The following is a 17,161-nucleotide window of genomic DNA, read 5'->3' on the forward strand; positions in this document are numbered from 1 at the left end:
TTTCCATGGTTGTCTTGCCTTTCCATGGGTGTCTTGCCTTAGTGAATTATATATATAGATTATTTTACTTCTTAATTAGGTAGCTATTGGAATCATAGATATTTTGAAGTAACAAACAAATAGCAAAAGTAAGTAGGTCTATTTTTGCTGTCGTCGACTCCCAAATTTTTTTATTGAAACTGTCGACCCCTAGAAATTTCAAATCGACCCCAGAGGGTCGATATCAACCACTTTGGGAACTCTTGCTTTAGAGGTTTCCTTAAGTTTCGAAATGTTATGAGCTTTTTTGTTTAACATTTCATTTTTGGAATTTTAGTATAATATCACAGGATAGCTTGTACCACTGTGGTTTAGAGAAGGGTAAAATGCTGTTTTGTGACTTCAGGCTTATTGTCTTCAAAGTGAAAAGCTTGTAAAGCTGAAGGTTAGCTTTTAGTTACTTAAAATAATTAATCATTTACTTATTAGAAGTAACAATCGTACATGAGAAAAACAGCTTTTTAGATGACTTTTGACTAGTTTATCTTGGCTCAGATCCAGCACTTTGTGAACGTACATGTTGTTGATCTGTGTTTGAGTAAAGATACTTTTTAGCTGTTTTTTTAACTCTTTCCTATATTCTGTGCAGTTTCTTATGGACAAGTGACTCTTTCTTTCATGATAATTTAAGTTCTGAATCTTTTAGAAGTAATGCTGATTTTCTGCCTTTCCAGACTGGTTTCCATTAATGGCACAGAGTTTAAGTGTGGAAGAGTATATCTTGGAGATCTCTACAGACATGTCAATGCAGTTTAGATTTCCATTTTCACTGTTTAAAATAAAAATTACTGGGAAAGGTAATTATATTTTGACAAGTTAAAATATCATTTTAGATATAAAAAATGTCTTTTACTTATAATACATTAAAGTTCTATGTAATTAGAATCTCAGCTCGTCTTGTTATAAAGCGCCATTGAAGTCCACAGGGAAAGTCATCAGTTTTCTCAATTTCAGTTTTCATCTGACGTCATCTGATGTTGCTAGTGACGAGAATTGATTGCCTTATGCAATTTAAAATTCTTCCTTTCAAATGGGGTCTAGTAGGGACTTCCAGTAGAGATGGGTTAATGGTTGAGCTTTCCGATTGGCATGATGCAGGCAACGTTGGATCTTGGAGTGGACAAGGTAATGGTCTGACCTATAGTCTGGTCCCTTCAGCGCTCGTATATCACTGAGCGACGATCACATTCTTGAATTGATCAGTATGTAGTCTAGTACTGCCAAGTCTTTGCTAGCAGGATTTTGCCATGTGAGTTGAAGTTTGATGGGGTGCTGGAAGCGGCTGTTTCCAATGATGAGTTTGTTGGATGTGGCGAAGGAAAGTAGGTGTATCATCAAGCACAGGTAATCTGAAAATGAGCATGTAGCCTGTGAGAATTTTCTTGTGTTTGATAAATATGTTTAGTCATTCAGATGCTCTGAAGTAAATGATATTCATCCAGTTTTTACGTCCTTGACTTACGTCCCTGATAATTCTTTGTATGAACACTGGTTGCTACATCAACCCATCACACTGTTTCAACATATCTATAGCAAATAGCTGGATTAAAACTAAAGTGACACTTTATTAATATTTTTCTGCTACAGGATTGCACGCAGCACACTCTTTTCTGCTTGGCTGTGCGACTAAGTTCTGTAAAGGAGTTGTGCACCAGCATGTGTGCTTTTTGCCTTATTATTTTTGCTTCAATAAAATAAGTAGTGTATTAGGTTTCTCATTACTTTAACACTAGAATTACGAGAGCCTACGAAAAAACTCGTAATTCCGTCCCACCTTAAACTGCTTCTTAAATCCCTTCACACCTCTCCGCCAGCGTCCTTTGTCTTCTAAATATACTGATAAAGAGAAGCTTGGAGCAGCTGGCTATTCCATCCCCCCACCAATTTAGAACGTGCATGAACTTCTCTCAGCTCATGCCTTGATTGAGTATCTGGGAGTGAAGTGGAGTTTTAGAGTGGAAATAATAGATCGTTGTTTGGAACACACGCATTTCATGTCTGTTCCGTTTCTACAGTAATCTGTGTCAACACATTGTTAAAACAAACGTTTTTTTATATTCTAGTAGTAGATGACAAAATGTAGGCATAAACTATATAATGTATGAAGCCTGAAGTCCAAATAGCAAAGAAACATTTTCACAAGAATAACACAATTACGCTTTTATTCAAAAATATAACTGCAGAAACAAAAGCCTTTAACATGCGACATTGACACCAGTTTACTGTAACTGCCTCTGTGGTTCAATAGATTCAGCCCCTGCTTGGGAATCAAGAGGTCACGAGTTCGATCCTGCGCCCCTCCGTTTTGAGAAGTAAACTGCTCTTATTCTTACTGTTTTAGAATAAAAGCATACATTTGATTTCAGTCTGTAACAGCCGGTGCAATGTATGATCCTTGTAAAGGTTAGCTTTTTTTTATTCACTTTTCATTCTCTCAGTCGCGTTCAGAATCAATCCATACAACCCCATCTGACACGGCTGTTTTCACTAAACACGCTTATAGCTCTGCAGTGTACCACGATGCATACTAACGCCAAACACCCAAACCGGTTCTGACACACAAACGCTGGCTAAGCTGCCTTCTTCGATCTCACCGCCACTTGATTTTCTTTTATTCAGTTTTATTGAGTGTTCCTGCCAGTCCCCGCATGTTGCTGTATGCTGTTTCTTTGTACTCCAGGACATGCAGAGGAAAGAATGGTAAAGACCAGTAACTTCGGCGCTATATGCAATCATCAGACACTCCCCATCTGCCCGTTGTTTTGTTATACTTTTCAATACTTTTTTTACTGCTCAAACGGGCATGCTCAAAAAATACACGTGTAATGCCACGAAAAGTGCACGCAGACACTTCATTTCGCAAACAAAACAAGTGCACTTTTATTCAAAACTACCTGTATAACCGAAGAAAAAGAAAGCAAGTTACAGTAGGCGATTGATACGACAGCTTGCATGGTGCAATGCTAAGAAGTGCTGATTTTCATTCCGTGCTATATAAAATCATCACATTCAAATATTAACAGTTCCCACACACCCAAGGACCGTCCTTCCTACATTTACGACACGTTACTTGTTGCCGTGTACACACCTCTCTGTGCTATGGTTTCTATTACACTGAATGAGCACCTGACACTGTACTTTCTTCCCTGGGGAAGGTCCCGATCAGAGAATTTCCAGTTCCTGCATAAATTCACACCCGATCTGACGCTGTTCGCTTTCAAATAATATTGCATTAGTGCATTATATTTTCACATATATTGTCTCTTTCTTTCAGGTGTGTAATAGAAACCACAGCATAGAGAGAAGTGTGTACACTGCTTCTTACAGGAAAAGGCGATGGAAAAAGTGCACTTGAATAAAAGTGCACTTTTGTTATACTTTTACACCAATATATGTTCCTGTGTTTGAACGACACGGGCAGATTGGGAGTGTCTGATGATTGCATATAGCAACCGGTTACTGGTCTTTACCATTCTTTCCTCTGCATGTCCTGGAGTACAAAAGAAACAGCATACAGCAACATGCGGGACTGGCAGGAACACTCAATAAAACTGAATAAAAAGAAAATCAAGTGACGGTGAGATACTTAAGAAGGCAGCTTCGCCAGCGCTTGTGTGTCAGAACCCGGTTTGGGTGTTTGCGTTAGTATGCATCGTGGTACACTGCAGAGCTATAGCTGTTTAGTGAAAACAGCCGTGTCAGATGGGGTTGTATGGATTGATTCTGAACGCGACTGAGAGAATGAAAAGTGAATAAAAAAAAAAGCTAACCTTTACAAGGATCATAAATTGCACCGGCTGTTACAGACTGAAATCAAATGTATGCTTTTATTCTAAAACAGTAAGACTAAGAGCAGTTTACTTCTCAAAACGGAGGGGCGAGGATCGAACTCGTGACCTCTTGATTCCCAAGCGGGGGCTGAGTCTATTGAACCACGGAGGCAGTTATAGTAAACTGGTGTCAATGTCGCATGTTAAGGCGGCTTTTTGTTTCTGCAGTTATATTTTTGAACAAAAGCGCAATTGTGTTATTCTTGTGAAAATGTTTCTTTGCTATTTGGACTTCAGGCTTCATACATTATATAGTTTATGCCTACATTTTGTCATCTACTACTAGAATATAAAAAAAAACGTTTCTGTTTTAACAATGTGTTGACACAGATTACTGTAGAAACAGAACAGACATGAAATGCGTGTGTTCCAAACAACGATCTATTATTTCCACTCTAAAACTCCACTTCACTCCCAGATACTCAATCAAGGCATGAGCTGAGAGAAGTTCGTGCACGTTCTAAATTGGTGGGGGGATGGAATAGCCGGCAGCTCCTAGCTTATCTTTATCAGCACATTTAGAAAACAAAGGGCGCTGGCGGAGAGGTGTGAAGGGATTTAAGAAGCAGTTTAAGGTGGGACGGAATTACGAGTTTTTTCGTAGGCTCTGGTAATTCTAGTGTTAAAAAGTGGATTTCTTAATGCATGTTACTTTTTACTCATTCTCCTACTGCTCTCGAGATTGTGTTGCTGAGCAGCACTTTACAGTTAGTTCATCAACATAAATTTATCAATTTCTGAAATTTTGAGAGTGATCATTTCAACCAGGAGAAGTAATAATGAGATCGCCCATGCAAATTTATCATGTGGACACTTCCACCTTTGGCTGCTGAAAGCGTGTGCCTAGCTAAGCAGGTAAAAAGAGTGCAATGGATATGTACAGACCTAAAAATTTTTATTTGTGATCCAGTTAAGCGTTTACATGGTCACATAACTGGATTACTTGCAGAGAGATCTATACCCGTTAACCGTGTCTCACAGAGACCAATAGCCAGGTTTCTGTAAATAACTGGGATATGAAAGCACTTGTAAACACACTGTTGTGAGAAAGAGTCGGTACTGTGTCTGGAAGTTGTAACTCATTGCCTGACTTGCACACTATGATTGCTTGAAATTCTGCATATTACAGATAGGTCTCAACTTTTTTTTATATCATGGATCAATTTATTTATTTATTTATTTATTTTAAATGATTTTTCTTATTCTTGTGAACTGTACTAAAAGGGGCTTGATACCTCTTAGTGTTATTATTTTTCTTGGATTTCTTTAATTTATATTCTGCAAAAGAACTGGTAACACTGCAGTCTAATAGCATACAGTGTTTTTGCTATCATGTCTCAGTTTAAGAAGTTCTGAATTTTGTTTTCAATAATGACTAGTGTTGAAATCAACCAGCTGTTGTTCAAATAGTATAATTCATTTATTTTACATTTGAAATTAATCCGAAAAGGTGGTTTGACATAAATATTAGTTTTACTTTGTGAACCTATTTTTCCATAGCAGGAAAAGTTAACAAAAGTTTAAAAAAATCTGTTCTTTTATATTTGCCTTTTACAAAAATCAGAAATAGAATAAGCAGAAAGGACAGATTAATTGAATTTTACTGTGGTGTTTTATAATTAACATTTTAAAGAAACCAAAATCTTTTCAGGATCATGACATTTCAGGATATTACCAGAGTTATATTCCGTCATCCATTTATTCACAGCCTTGGATTTTTATTTGTTTTCATTTTGGGAATTGAATTACTGGTAAGTTGATACTTTTAATTGTTTAAACGTTTTAGTGTTCTTATAATTACTATATTATTAGAACTGATAATACAGAATATTTAACATAAAGATATTACCCTGTTTTGGTAAAAATTTGAGTAGGTAAAACAAATAAATTAACATTATTCCCTCTTAGTCCTGAAAACTTGTTTGTACAAGTTGATTTTATTATGTATTTAACTAAAAGTATGACATGAGATAATTGGGTATAGGTCAGTGGTGAAAACAAGATGCTACAACCATTAATGGTACTTTTTTAACTTTACTTTGGCCACAGATTGCTTTCAGAATGCAATAATTTCTGTGTGATCTTTAAAATTTTTTATTAATGCTAAGTGGGAATGTGCTGTTTTGGGAATGTTTCCTGCCAAAAACACTGAAAAGGCCAGAAAATGGTAGTTATGATGATAGTAGTAACCTGCTATTCTGGTTCTGCTGTTAAATCTATGGACATTGTTCATTGTATTTTTTAAAAGGTTTAATCAGTTTTAGCATAAATTTTGTAAAGAGCAAATCTGTTTTTCCTATGTTTGATGTTAGGTTACACTATATTGATATACATTTTTATTTGGTATACTGTTAATTACATTTTATTTTATATTTTCTTTGCTTAAAGGCATCTAAAGTTACTACTTTTTTTATTCTAGGTGCTTAGCTTTTTCTTTCGATATATGCTAACCCTTGGGCTTGCTTTCTTGGCTGGTTGGCCATTTGTTTCAAAACTCTGGCATCAAAGAAAGGTAGGTTTATACAAATCACGAATCAGCTGAATACAAAATTTTTAACAATTATATACACATTGCAGGTAGTTAACACACCATTTAGAAATAAAGGCCATTGTTTTTGTCTTTATTTTTACATACACAGTTAATAGTGACACTGTGTCATGACAATTTCATATTGAAAGGCACACATGATTTTAAATGGAGAAATCTGATGCCATCTGGGGAAAATGCTTAATCCTTAATTTATTTTGAATAATAAAATACAGATGGGACACAAATATGGAGTGTGATCATTGTCAAAAATAATTTGTAATAATTTACAACAAATTTATATTTCACATGTGTAAATTATGCTTGAGCTTCTCAAAATTATGCTTACTTCTTAAGGTTTCACTTTCTCCTGAAAGTTTCAAGTAAGATTCTCAATTGTGAACAAACTGTCATGCTCCTCTTGGGGGAGGGGGGTTTAGAGTGCAGAACTCAGAGGGGTGAACACATACACTGGCGGCATTAGGATTTCAGACCTGCCCATATATCGTTTGCATAGTTAGATGTGGGCAACTCGGAGTTCGTGGTCCTGTTTGCCGCAACGGCCGTTTTCTTTCCAAAATGATCAGTTCATAAAATGATGGGTAAGCTCCAAAATAATAAGTTGTTATGCATTTAGAATGAGTTTCTTTCTGCTGTTTTCTGTTTAAATGAACTGTAATGTTACAGCATTACAGTGTATAGTGTTTGAACCAGTGAAATACCTAAGTAATAATAGTTTATTTTTCATAAGCTATGATGCTTTGTGCACAGTTTTCAGAGTGTGAAGATTTGCATTGTAATTTATTAATTACTGCTTTTAAGATGCATTTCCACATTTTTTGTATTAATGTGGCTCTAGTCAATGGTTTATAAAAAAAAGTACTGTATGTGTTTCGTTATGACTAACGTACAGGTAGTGGACTGATTGTGCTTTATGATCTTGGGTTGGTTTTGTTCAAATGATGTGATAATTGATTTACCAATAAAACAAAATCAATTTCCCTGCACTACTTGAATTGGTTAACCCTTTTTAAATAATAATAATAATAATAATTAATACTTAATTGATCCATTGATATATTCCAACGCTAACTTTATATATTCAAAAATGAGTTTATATATTCCGACGCTGACTTTATATAATCAGGCTTTGACTTTATATATTCGGGAGTGACTTTATATATTCGGTAATGACTTTATATACTCTGACGCTGACTTTATATATTCAGAAATTACTTTATATATTCAAGTTTTGACTTTATATATTCAGGAATGACTTTATATATTCCAAAAATTATTGTAATTGCCTGTTTGGCACCCTATAGGAAACTGTATAAAGAAATATATAAAAAACACCTAAGGGATAGATATATAGATAGATAGGAAGAAAAGGCACTATATGATAGGCAGAGAGGGAAGCTGCTATATAATAATAAAATTACTGTTAATACTATATAGATAGACAGGGAGTTCAGGCAGGAAGGCAGAACATCGAAGGTTAAAAAAAACATTATCTCCCCAGTGGGGAATCGAACTCAGATCTATGAAGTACGGCAAGTCTGCTGCACTCTGAGTGACGAAATCTTACCGGTACGCCACAGAAGCTGTTGTAACATTCTTGAACCTTTTGTGAAAGTGTTTATTTGATCTTTGGCCTTCAGGCTTCACACATTTTATAGTTTATGCCTACATTTTGTAACATTTATTGCTAAAATATGAACAAGTTTCTGTTTTAACAATGTGTTTGCACAGATTACTGTAGAAACGGAACACACATGAAATGAGTGTGTTCCAAATAAGGATCTATTATTTCCACTCTAAAACTCCACTTCACACCTAGATAGTCAATTGAGGCATGAGCTGGGAGAAGTTTGTGCACATTCTAGTTTGTTGGGGGGAAGGAATAACCGGCTGCTTGCAGCTTGTGTTTATCAGCACATTTAAATGACAAAAGACACTGGCAGAGAGGTTAGAACGGTTTTAAAAAGCGATTTAAGGTGGGACGGATCTACGAGTTTTTTCGTAGGCTCTGGTAATTCTAGTGCTAAGCCAGAAGATTGTATGCTTGAGTTTAAGTGAGACTTTTTAAGCCGATTGTATCATTGCATTGGAAATATGTTGTGCAGTTTTTACAGTTTTATACATTTTATTTCTTACTGTAAGGGAGTCTGTAATAATTTTACATGACCGTAAAACACAGAATAAAAAACAAGCATTGAAGCAAACACATAGTCATTCAACAAGCACAGCTAGATGTACCGGTAAATGTTTGAGTAACCAATGCTTTATTACAAATGATAATGCAAAATTCCATGAAAGGAGGTTTCTGACATCCAATTTGTAACCTGTAGCTACAGTTAAAAAAATGTTACTATATGTTCTCTTTTTCATTAAGTTTCAGTATAACTAATAAAGGTTATCACAGTATTTTTCTGAGTTATCAGCAGCCTTTGCATTAAACATTTTAGCACCACTGTCTTAAGGACAAATGGTTTCATAAACCTGCATCTAGTAGATATGGCTTACTTAATTAATCACTAGAAGATTAATCAGTCCACCACTTACATATAATTGGCCTCATCTATTCCATCAATATGCCAGTGATGTACTATATCGACCACAGAAAATAGCTTTCAGTATTATCTCTTTTAAAGAGTTTAAAAGATCATTTAATGCATCCTTTCCACTTGACACATTAATGGAAGACAGAGAATAAAATTAAATTTACCTGTTTTGGTTTTTTTTTTCTCTCAAGGTTGGCTCACTAAGCTGGATCTTTGGTTGTTTATTTCTGGCAGTATTCCCCTTGATGCCTGTTGTAGGAAGAGAAGCCAATATCAACCTTGTGTAAGTAACAATTGTTGTTTTTGAAAAAATAAGTCCACTTGTATTTTGAATGTGTGAGAACCTGCAAGTAACTCAGTAAACTGACTTAATATTAAAAATATTGTGTTTCATTCTGTTTCAGTCTACCTATAATAAATTCTATGACAAAGCAGTTTATTGGAAGAATTGTAGAATCCCTATAAATTTGGGATTTTCAGATTTGTTTAAGGAAGAGATTAAGGTCACATTTTATTACATATATTAATGCATTATTCAAGCAAACTCAAACTTTTTTTTTATATAGGAGAGTGAGTGAGTCTCTTTTGAATAAGTAAAAAGAAACATATTGACACATCCTAACCGATGTTTTCTGTTTATTTACTTAAATTATTTATTTCCATTGCACAGGATGCACCACTGACATTTTCTGAAACATTTTTGAATGTCTGAATGCATGTTTAGAAAATTCTGCATTTTTAACTTTGAATGTTTAGGTTTACAGTAACACCATATCCCAAAGTTTCAAATCTCCTTCAGAGTTTTTCAACAACAGTCCCATTTCATGTTTTATGAGCTTTTCACACTTTTTTAAACTGTATGACTTCATGAAAATATTCAGAGTCAAGATTAGTTATTTCTCAATTTAACACTATAATTCCTGAAGCCTACGAAAAAACTTGTAATCCTGGCCCAACTTAAATCCCTTCATACCTCTACCATCAGCATCTTTTGGTTTGTAAATGCTTTGATCAGCAGAAACAGCCAGCAGCCTGCTGTCCCATCCCCTGCCTTGATGGGTCTCAGCTCGCAAGCAAAAAGGTCTCCCGGCTCAAGCCAAGGCTCCTTATCTACGTGTGGGGTGCCTGGAGTTGTATAGGGTAAATAATACATTATATCATTATTTGGAATACATGCATTTCATGTGTTCCATGTCTACAAAGATCTGGGTAAGTGTAGGATGAAAGGAAATGTGAGAAATCCAAGAAATGCTGAACACATACCTAAAGCAGAAACTTTTTCCATGTTATACTAATAATGACAAGAAGTGTATAATGTGTGAAGGCTTTAGTCTAAAAACCAAATAAACTTGTGCTTTTATTCAAGAATATAACCAAAGGAAAAAAAAACATTCAATTTACATGTGGTTGTCAATGAGTTAAAAACTCAAACTCAAATGTCAATCATCTGGGAGGTTCCACATTTTCTTGATTGGTGCAGAGGTAAGAACTGCTGCCTTATAACCTGAAGGTCCCAGGTTCGAGACAAGGCACTCCATGTTTTGAGTAGTGAGCTGCTATTATTATTATTTCTACAGTATAATAAAAAATACATTTTATTTGAGTTTGTAACACCCGGTGTAAATTTAACCTACTTGTAAAAGTTAGCGCTTGTGTTTTTTTAATCAGTTTTATTTTCTCAGTGACATTCACGTGGTACAATGAACTTGCCTGTCCCTCTTTGAATTGATGGCATTTACAGTTGTGCTTGAAACTTTGTGAACCCTTTAGAATCTATATATATATATATAATTCACTAAGGCAAGACAACCATGGAAAGCACGCCGGAAGGGGCGTGGATTCACTAAGCCGCCGCCAAGTGAGACACCTATGGCGCATGCAGGAAGGAGCCACGCCCACAAACTCCAAACCCATTGGATACGACGACGACTCGCAGGGCCACGCCCACCAACTCAGACGCGACGACACAGAAAAAATGGCGTCATTTATATTCGTCTGTCGTAGAGGCCACATGCAGTGTAGGTCAGGTTAATGTCATGTGCATGTCATGCACCTCCGAGCTAGGTTGACTGTTCATAGAGGCATGTTTCTCGCGTAGGTGAATCTCCATATGCAGCGTGTGAAACGGTTTGCGAGGGGTATCCCATGGGATCCCTAAAAAAATCCTTTACAACTGAGGTTAAAACACAATGAAGTAAGCAGTCTTTAAAAACCGACTTTTCGGTTACGACGCACGACCGCACCGTAGCAGACTGTTTTACACGCTACATACAGCTATTCGCATCCGCGACAAACATGCGTCTTCTTAGATGCTCCTGCAGGAACACGGAAGACGTTTTCCTGCCCACCAACACTCCTTTTTCACCGGCCAGCGTCTACCCTCGCTCTCTAGCATTCACACTGCCTGCCCATTTGATCAGACGCAAAAACTCACCGACCACCCAGTTAGTCCCTGTGGTAAGAGTCCACATGCATGTATGCTGCGGGTTCAATATTGTGTTGTATTCTACTCTCTCCAGAGTTCCATCTTTTCATTCACTTACTGTTGTATTCTCACACCAACCCATTTTAGACATACGTGTCTTTCCAGAACTGTTTAGCATTCAATAAATAATTATGCATGAGATTGACCGTGTGTCTACCCAGCGCAGAGAGGCGTGGGTAAGCCGCTGAACCCATTCGGGCTGCAAGCCGTGGAATTTCCACTAAGTGTGACTCATACGCTCCCACTCATCACGTCCCTACCCTTTGTGCACACCCCCCTCCTACCGTAGTTTGGTATCTTGGTGGATTATATATAGAAAAGCAGCCAAAACCGAGGGGTATCCCATAGGGTCCTTAAAACATTCCTTTACAACTGAAGTTAAAACACAATGAAGTAAGCAGTCTTCTAGCAAACTGTTTTACAACTGACAACTGACACACCAATGGTGCACGCAGGAAGGAGCCACGCCCACTAACTCCAAGACCATTGGATACGACGACAACTCACAGAACCACGCCCACCAACTCGGATGCGACGACACAGAAAAACCGGCGTCATTTATATTCGTCTGTCGTAGAGGTCACATGCAGCTCCGACCCACGTTGACTGTTAATAGAGGCATGTTTCTCACGGAGGTGAATCGCCATATGCAGCGTGTAAAACTGTTTGCGAGGGTTATCTCTGAGGTTAAAACGCAATGAAGTGAGCAGTCTTTAAAAAATGAGTTTTCGGTTACGATGCACGACTGCGTGCACCATAGCAAACTGTTTTACATGCTACATACAGCAATTCGCATCCGCAACAAATATGCGTCTTCTTAGATGCTCCTGCACTTTGTTCACATCCCCCCGCTACTACCAGGGTCGGGTGTCTTGGTGGATTATATATACAAAGGCAGCCAAAACCGCACAGAGCAATGAAAAGTCTGGAATTCCATCTTTTCATTCACTTTCTGTTGTATCCTCAATCCCTCCCTTTTTAGACAACTGTGTCTTTCCAGAAGTGTTCAACCATCATTAAATAAATATGCGGCGTTTATTATGCCGCGGGTTCACTATTGTGTTGTATTTTGCTCTCTCCAGAGTTCCATCTTTTCATTCGCTTACTATTGTATTCTCACACCAACCCGTTTTAGACAACTGCGTCTTTCCAGAAGTGTTTAGCATTCAATAAATAATAATGCATGACATTGAACGTGTGTCTACCCGGCATGGGTAAGCTGTTGAACCCCATTCGGGCTGCAAACAGTGGAATTCCCACTAAGTGCGACTCATACGCTCCCACTGCTTACGTCCCAACCCTTTGTACACACCCCCCTCCTACCTCGCTACTACCGTGGCCGGGTGTCTTAGTGGATTATATATAGAAAAGCAGCCAGATCCGTACAGAGCAATGAAAAGTCTACGTCAGTCACAGGTACATCTGGACTGTATAAAGACGACGACTCAAGTGACGGGTTGGAGGTGGGCACATGAGCGGGCAGTGCATACTGAACAAGAAATCAGCAGAATAGCATGACGGACGGAGCTGAATGGACGCCCTTCTCCTCTCCTCCCATTCCAACCTCCGCGCCGTGCACCCTCATCCCTCCGTCTGGCAGGAGAAGGCGCGAGGACGATCCGCCAGTTTTCAGTCACAGACGATAGTGTGTTGGTTCGCTCCGTGCATTGTTACAATGTTGCTTTTCTTGCTGATTTATTACATTACCAATTTTTCAAATGTTAATTTTCTCACTGTGCTTAAAAATCATTAAAAAACAGTTCATTATGCGCGTATGGTACGCTGGTTGGTTGTAGTTTTCTATATTTCTGCATAAATATTAGGTCATATTTATGCAGAAATATAGAAAATGGACAAAGGCAGGACAGTAAAAAACAGACAGCTTATTCACAACGTTTTCGCCAGGTAATAGACTGCTCTGCATGTCAACGTAACTCTGCTTGGCACCATAAGTTAAATGAGACTTCCACCTGCAGCTAAAGTCACTTCAGTACGTGAGCAATTTGCCATGCTAATGTTTAGATTTGACAGCACTGTGCTGACAGTGTATGCACTCAAACTTAACACTGGCTGTTACAGACTGAAATCTAAGGCTTCTTCTTTTTGGGCGCATACACCATCAGCACGGTGCTGTGTTATTTATGTGTTTAAATTATGTTTCATATGTTTGTATTGGTTCATACACTTCACTTTATGCATTCTGTGTTTGGAGCACTTAATAAAATATTCATCAGATTCTTATTAAAGTGTGAGTTAGTCAGAAACATTGCAGTAGAATTTTGGTTAACTCATAATTGACTCACTGCTAGGTTATTATTTTCTTGAGAGTTTATTTTCTTGAATCTCAGAAACATAACATATTTGCTCTGTATTGAACTTAGCTGTACTAATCAATAAAAATATCCATACAATAAAGAAATCTGTTTAAAAGACATTTAGAGGAACTTTATTACATCATAATTAATAGATTATCATCATTTTTGAAAGGTTTATAATACCTTAATGTTGTTTCCAATGTAGACTCATGTACTTATCAGTATACTGTTCTTATGGAACAGTATTTTCTGGTTTGATCTACACAACGACTAACTAAACCACCTGATTTTCTTTGTTGCTTCAGGACCAAAATTAGTAAGTCAACATTGGTCAAACACTTACATGCATATTCATGAGTGCAGCTACTTCGAAAACAAAGCACGGAGTAAACCTAAAGTTTAAATTAAGATCATAGACAGGCTGCCGCTGGCGTTTGTCATGCCCACGGCTAATGCGGTATACAAGTTTAATGAGAGGACGCAGGATATAAACAAGAGTTTTGATCACTTTGTAACTAAGTTCACATTGATGGTGAAGGGCTGTGCTTATACAAATTCCAAGAGATTGTCTTTGTGGGGGGGGGTTGACAGTTAAGGCGGGTGGGGGAGTCACGTCATCATCTCCCCTCCCATTCACCTCATTTCGCTCTGAGCTGAGCTCCGCAGCTAACGCCGTCTTGCGGAACCAACTTTGTCAGACTGCCACCAAATACTCACAGAAAAATCCACAAGTTAATACACACGCAGTCTCTAGAGTTTCTCCACACTCTGAATCCTCCAGGCACTACTTACAAAAGGTTACATTGACAATCGTGTTACGTTATTTTTAAAATGTTTCCTTTTCTTAGCACAAGCACAGCTGAGAAGCTTCGATATACATGTGCTCCATAATGCGTTAAAAAATAACGCATTTAATCACACTTTGCATTCCAAGCAAAGGGGAACTTCTGTCAATGCATGATTTCCTGATACACCGATGACATTGATGCACACATCAGAGCTACAAAAATGTAACAGTCGGAAGAAAGCGTGTTGCTACGACTGATTGGAGGAAAATTTCATTTCAAAAGACTACCCGACGGAAGCCTTGATAAAAGCGTGTTTATGTGTGTGTGTGTGTGTGTATGTATGTATCTATACTAATAAAAGGCAAAGCCCTCACTCACTCACTGACTCATCACTAATTCTCCAACTTCCCGTGTATGTAGAAGGCTGAAATTTGGCAGGCTCATTCCTTACAGCTTACTTGCAAAAGTTGGGCAGGTTTCATTTCGAAATTCTACGCCTAATGGTCATAACTGGAAGGTATTTTCTCCATTAACTGTAATAGAGTTGAGCTGGAAAGACGGGGCGGAGTTTCGTGTGACATCATCACGCCTCCCACGTAATCACGTGAACTGACTGTCAACGCAGTGCGTAGAAAACCAGGAAGACCTCCAAAAAGCGCTTAAGAAAACATGCATTATATAATTGAGAAGGCAGCGAAACAATAAGAAGCGAGCGAGTGACATATACTACCATATTCATGAGTGCTGCTACCTCTGAAAGAAAGCAAGGTGTAAACCTAAACTTAAAATTAAGTTCATAGACAGGCTACCGCTGGCGTTTCACATGCCCACAGGTAATGCGGGATACAAGTTTAATGAGAGGACGCAGGATATAAACGAGAGTTTTGATCACTTTGCAACTAAGTTAAAATTGTAGGTGAAGGGGTGTGCTTATGCAAATTCCGAGAGACTGTGTTTGTGGGGGATTGACAGTTAAGGCGGGTGGGGGAGTCACGTCATCATCTCCCCTCCCATTCATCTCATTTCACTCTGAGCTGAGCTCCAGCTAACGCCGTCTTCGAAGCAACCGTCAGACTGTCACCAAATACTCACAGAAAAATCCACAAGTTAATACACACGCTGTCTCTCGAGTTTCTACACACTGAATCCTCCAGGCACTACTTACAAAAGGTCACATTGACAATTGTGTTACGTTATTTTAAAATCTTTCCTTTTCTTAGCACAAGCACAGCTGAGAAGCTTTGATGCATGTGCTCCATAAGCGTTAAAAATAATGCATTTAATCACACTTTGCATTACAAGCAAAGGGAGCTTTTGTCAATGCATGATTTCCTGGTACACCGATTACATTGATCAGCATCCCGATTCATTTTACCCTCGCACCACCTTAGTTTGAGAAGAAGTATGAAAAAATATGAGGTTAACACAGAAAAACAGATCACCAATTCAAGCTTAATGAATAATCGATTCGCCATCAATAATTGTTTTGGTAAAGCCATCCTCCTTCCATTTTATAATTTTTCCGCCACTAGCCATGATTAAATGAACGGTAAAAAAGTAAGAGCAAAGCGAGGGTGACTTATTTAGGCAGGCATATATATGACAGCAACACTCATGACAATGTCAATCATGTTACGTTATTATTAAAATGTTTCCTTTTCTTTTCATTACTTCTTTAACACACTACTTCTCTGCTGCGAGGCGGGTATTTTGCTATATATATATATACAGGGAGTGCAGAATTATTAGGCAAGTTGTATTTTGAGGAATAATTTTATTATTGAACAACAACCATGTTCTCAATGAACCCAAAAAACTCATTAATATCAAAGCTGAATATTTTTGGAAGTAGTTTTTAGTTTGTTTTAGTTTTAGCTATTTTAGGGGGATATCTGTGTGTGCAGGTGACTATTACTGTGCATAATTATTAGGCAACTTAACAAAAAACAAATATATACCCATTTCAATTGTTTATTTTACCAGTGAAACCAATATAACATCTCCACATTCACAAATATACCATTTCTGACATACAAAACAAATCAGTGACCAATATAGTCACCTTTCTTTTGCAAGGACACTCAAAAGCCTGCCATCCATGGATTCTGTCAGTGTTTTGATCTGTTCACCATCAACATTGCGTGCAGCAGCAACCACAGCCTCCCAGACACTGTTCAGAGAGGTGTACTGTTTTCCTTCCTTGTAAATCTCACATTTGATGATGGACCACAGGTTCTCAATGGGGTTCAGATCAGGTGAACAAGGAGGCCATGTCATTAGTTTTTCTTCTTTTATACCCTTTCTTGCCAGCCACGCTGTGGAGTACTTGGATGCGTGTGATGGAGCATTGTCCTGCATGAAAATCATGTTTTTCTTGAAGGATGCAGACTTCTTCCTGTACCACTGCTTGAAGAAGGTGTCTTCCAGAAACTGGCAGTAGGACTGGGAGTTGAGCTTGACTCCATCCTCAACCCGAAAAGGCCCCACAAGCTCATCTTTGATGATACCAGCCCAAACCAGTACTCCACCTCCACCTTGCTGGCGCCTGAGTCGGACTGGAGCTCTCTGCCCTTTACCAATCCAGCCACGGGCCCATCAAGACTCACTCTCATC

The 17,161-nt window shown here is 38.0% G+C and overlaps 1 protein-coding gene across 3 annotated transcripts in view; it reads left to right on the forward strand.

Moving 5' to 3' along the window:
- pign (phosphatidylinositol glycan anchor biosynthesis, class N) overlaps positions 1-17,161 on the forward strand; it is a 283,091-nt gene that overhangs the window by 157,844 nt on the left and 108,086 nt on the right. For all 3 annotated transcript variants that reach the window (XM_039753344.1, XM_039753343.1, XM_039753345.1), the window contains 3 exons: positions 5,521-5,620; positions 6,289-6,381; positions 9,152-9,243. In XM_039753344.1, coding sequence (XP_039609278.1) covers positions 5,521-5,620; positions 6,289-6,381; positions 9,152-9,243 — 285 coding nt within the window. The remainder of the gene's footprint in view (positions 1-5,520; positions 5,621-6,288; positions 6,382-9,151; positions 9,244-17,161) is intronic.

Source organism: Polypterus senegalus, chromosome 5, assembly GCF_016835505.1.
Source record: "Polypterus senegalus isolate Bchr_013 chromosome 5, ASM1683550v1, whole genome shotgun sequence".
Classification (NCBI taxonomy): domain Eukaryota; kingdom Metazoa; phylum Chordata; class Cladistia; order Polypteriformes; family Polypteridae; genus Polypterus; species Polypterus senegalus.